This window comes from Tachypleus tridentatus, chromosome 8 (assembly GCF_004210375.1).
Source record: "Tachypleus tridentatus isolate NWPU-2018 chromosome 8, ASM421037v1, whole genome shotgun sequence".
In the NCBI taxonomy this organism is placed as follows: Eukaryota; Metazoa; Arthropoda; class Merostomata; order Xiphosura; family Limulidae; genus Tachypleus; species Tachypleus tridentatus.
In genome coordinates, this window is record NC_134832.1 from 80,372,222 (window position 1) to 80,377,021 (window position 4,800).

At 33.1% G+C, this 4,800-nt stretch overlaps 1 protein-coding gene across 1 annotated transcript; it reads right to left on the minus strand.

Annotated features, from left to right (window-relative positions):
* Window positions 1-503: 503 nt before the first annotated feature.
* LOC143224194 (uncharacterized) lies at window positions 504-4,104 on the minus strand. The gene is made up of 3 exons (XM_076452627.1): window positions 3,577-4,104; window positions 2,832-3,001; window positions 504-708 (listed from the first exon to the last, which is right to left on the minus strand). Exons 1-3 carry the CDS (start codon window positions 3,864-3,866, stop codon window positions 512-514), a joined length of 657 nt encoding a protein of 218 aa, XP_076308742.1. The 5' UTR covers window positions 3,867-4,104; the 3' UTR covers window positions 504-511.
* Window positions 4,105-4,800: the final 696 nt, after the last annotated feature.

The following is a 4,800-nucleotide window of genomic DNA, read 5'->3' on the forward strand; positions in this document are numbered from 1 at the left end:
TTATAATTTTTGTTATAATTTGAGTAGAAAGTTTCTGTATGCAATGTTCCACATAACCTTTGTTGTTTTTTACTGTTTATGTTGTTTTCAACAGTGATTTATCTTTAAAGCGCTGCCAACCACGTAAGATCTGTTGGTAAAGACAGTTACATTGTTTAATTATTCTGGTTGTAGGGACTGAAACCCTTTAGTCTCAGTAAAACTTTATACAGAACTTAAATCTCTCATCGATTGATTCATCTATAGCTGTTCTGCAGGTATGATTCAGTTTATTGACCAATAAAATTTTGTAACACACATATAATAAAGAATAAGAATAGAATTTAATCTTTAAGTCGTAGCATATATACATATGTACAGATTAATACTGAGAAACAACGGATGTAAACTAAAATTTTGTAATACACATATAATACAGTAAATATAGAATTTAATAGAATTTAAGTTTATTTTACAAAAGTGTTTAATAATAAAATCGCTGGCGATGGTCGATGAACTTTTTTCTATATTTTTATTTGTTATTCCGTTTTGACCGAGGTAGTACTTTCAACAGTACTTTGTTTTTCTTCATTATTAGGTGGTCTACCTCGTCGATGTCTTTTTCTTTTACATTTATTTTGTCAACCTCTATAATCTCATCGCCTACGTCGAGAAGCCCAGAGAGAAAAATCGATGATTCACAATCTCTCATCCGGGTTACAAATGTTCCTGAAACCAACAAAACGATACATATATATATGAATAGTGAAATATTTGTAGTGAATTTGCATTTTTATTGCATTTACCTACCCAACTAAAATTCATCCACTAATATCTAATTTGATTTGTTCGACTATGCTTGTCGAAATACATGAAAAATTAGATTGCGTTTTTTCTACAGGTAAGGATTTCCCAAACTAACAACTCAATGTTTTTAATATATTAATCATATATCAGTTATACTGAAATTTATTCAACTATTTTTGGCAGAAAAACAAGTAATAACTCATTGTGGCTTAAAGCAACATCAAATAAATTAAAAACATGCGAAACAGCGAATTACAATTATATAGGCGTAATTATCCCATTTCTTTTAATGAGGTTTGTTGTATAACTGTTAGTATTACAACGTGACCTGGAGCAAATGGGTCATTATTAACCATGCTCAATTTTGCATCCTTTTTCCCTGACTTGTATCTCAAATTACAGACATTTTTTCAGGCTTCTAACTACTGAAGAGAGGCAATACACAAGGTCATATCGAATAATTTTATGCTTTTTTCCTGTTGAAAGTGCTAAGTGGACAGGGCTTGACCTTAGAGTTAGCAGAAAAGGAAAGTGGACCCGCGTGTATAAAAGTTCATATCTCACCGCCATAAGAAGATACTTCAATCTTTAAGGCTGTGGGTATGCTTTGAGAATAAAAGTCAAATCACACTTATTCGGTTAGAAAATAACGTTTTGAGAGTTGGATTGTTTATTTGGATTAAAAAACAGATACACAATGGGTTATCTGTGCTTGACCCATCACGAATATCAAAACCCAATTTTTAGCGGAGTGAGTCCACAAGCATACCGATGCCATTGTTGGGTGCAGCAGTTGTTGGTGAGTGTAATTCCGTGAATAACTCCCATCTACGTTATCAGTTATCTGCGTTATGTCCACCATAGCTATTTTCCAAACATTATTTTGAAACCTTCTTTCTTTATCCCAAAAGGAACAACTGGTAAAGGTAAATTGTAAAAAGTTCAGATGAGATCGTTTCAGTTACGATATAAAACATTTAATCTATATATCATTTCAAAATCAGTTAATACAGATGATATTTACTTTCTCCTGAAATAAAAAAATAACTAATTGATAAAATATTATGTTGCGCTGAAACAAGCTTCGTCTTGATATTTAGTTATGAATTTGCTCGATCACATAATTTATTTCAAAATACAATAACAACAACTTCGACATGAAGTAAATTCTCACTTTTAATAACTACATCGTTTGAACCTTTAACATGGTACCATCATCAGTTAAAATTGTTGTAATTCTATTTTCAAATTAACGGTTACTTTATTTTATTTAAGATTATGTCATGATAATTGTCAGGACAATATTGTTTCCCCTACAATGAATTAACCTGAAAATAACAAATAATCCTTTCATCTTTGGTTAGATTTGCACCGATGAAATATATTCAAAAAATTGATGCTTACTGAAGGGTCCTCTGATGTGTTTTGTTTCAAGGGTAGATAAAAACAAAATTAAGAGTAACAAATATTTTCATTTCTTGTTTTTCAAGTTCACGTGTCGTGTTGCATGTTATAGAGTGCATAATTATTCTCATGATTCATGGCATGTGAACGTTTTACCAATATCACGGCAATACAAATCATAATGTTAAGTCTCATTCATATTACATCATCGTTTGTTTATTTTTTATTAATTTCGTGCAAAGCTACTCGAGGGCTATCAGCACTAGAAGTCTCTAATTTAGTAGTGTAAGATAGCAGCTAGTCATCACCACCCACTGCCAACTCTTGGGCTACTCTTTTACCAACGAATAGTGGGATTTACCGTCACATTATAACGTCCCCACCGCTGAAAGGGCGAGCATGTTTGGTGCGACGGAGATTCGAACCCGTGACCCTCAGGTTACAAGTCGCACGCCTTAACACGCCTGGCCATGCTGGACCATGACATAATTTTAGTGCCTTCAGACTGAGAAACAAACAGAGAAGAAAACAACTGTACGGCGGTGCAAATGATAACAACAGGTAACACCTCTAGGACCTCCTTTGTGGAAATAGTAATAATAAAAGAAACGATATTCTGGTACAAACAAGAGGATGCTTACCTCTGCTGTTTCCGACCTTTCTCCGAGCGGTAAAAAATCCGTAGGGCTTATTTGGAGGTTTTGTTATTTCCACAACACGTGTTCCATCCGAGAGAAACTGGACGAATCGACCACACGTGTAGTCGGAAAGAGGTAGGGAATTGTTTTCAGATTCCTCAGACGTAGAGTGACTGAAATGTGGTTTAAAACGTCATGTGAATAAATAAGTTAATGTACAGGTTGAAACTTTCCTTTTATATTAACATGGATGAAAAAGTTAAAACATTCAATTACTGTTATGTCAAGTGGACGATAGTAACAAACATAAAAAACACGACATGGTTGTTAAAAGAAGTTACACTAATATCCATAATATACAAACTCCATACAATTTAAGCTTTGATATGAAATGAATATTAAGTTAATAATCATAGATCATCCAAAGTGATGTCAAAACTACTGTATTTTTCATATCTGAAAAAACAAAACACGCTTCTTTGAAATAGATCTTCACTGAAGTTAAACTTAAACATTAATTTATTCTAATCTCTTCTACTAAGACAGTCCAGCATATGCATATATGTATAGTCAAAAATGTATGTTTCTAAGAGAATCCTAAGAAGCGATAAGGCCAGTCAAGCCATGGCCTGAACAAAATTTTTCAGGTACAATTTATTTATTACAACTTGTTTCTTGTAATTCAATAGTTTGCGTTCAGTATATGCAGAATGAAAATTTGGTATCCCATTTAAATCCTCGTACTTACGACAAGTAGTGACACACAGAGTCATTCTGGTCGTGAGAACTTCTTTTTTCTCTTCCGAAGCACGTGGGAAAACAACATGATTTTCTCGACCTTCGCGGATTTTTCTGTCTTTCTTTCTTCTTTGGTCTGTTGGCATCTTCCCTGCAGAAGATGCCTTTGATGGTATTTCTGGTGGATCTTGCAAAGACCTGAAGTCGCTTTTTGAGTGACGTTTTCGGCGACTTCGATTCTTTGCACAGGTCGCTGGAATAAAAGCAATTATTACAAATAATGAATACGTCATAATACATTTACACCCTTCACGGCAAAAAGGATGAGGTTGTTCGGTGTGACGAAAGTTCAAATCTGCGTCCCATAGACTGTGACTAGAAGACCCTGACAATCAGTAAAGCTAAGAGTTAGGATTTACTTCAAATACATACGTTTTGATCACTTCTGGAGGAGCTGACTGTTCTTGTTCGTCACAGAAGACGTTACCTTTTTGACATTGTTCAGTTGTACCCACGTGCTTGGTCGTCTGTGATAGTATTACACCTGAAGAAGAAATATTATACAGATGTTTTCTTTATAAACTTGCCTTCTAAAATGTTTCTAACTAATATCTTTACAAATTATTTCATTTTATACAAACACAAGCATATTTATATATATATATGTATACAGGATGTAAAATGAACAATTACATTTTGGTTTGGGGGAAACCCTACATTCACTAACTCACTACAGCATTTTATTACAATTATGTACTTGCAAAAACGACTTAGAAACTGAATTGAACAGCTTAAACCATATACTGCTGAGTTAAAGACCATATTTGAAGAACACAGGCCAATATTCTGTGGAAACATGTACATCACTTCATTGTATGTATAAATCGTTGTTTGCCAACTTATTATACCAGCCTAATGTGCTTCTTCACATAAGTATCAAAAGGAATGTGTACTTCTGCCTTATGTTCTATGTTTAATTATTATTTAATTTTATGTGTTTAATATCAGCAAAATATTTTATCCTATATTTCAATCGACGAATAAGATAAAGTAAATTTTCGTTAATGTTAAAGGATATATACAATTAAAACAAAAGGTTGAAACTTATCAATTTCAATGTTGACATTGAAGAAATTGTAAAGTACAGACAAAACATGATCTAAAATATCGTTTAACAGGACATCAGGTATGTAGAAAAAATAATAATATTTATTTCTAAGAATGTGTCAAGACT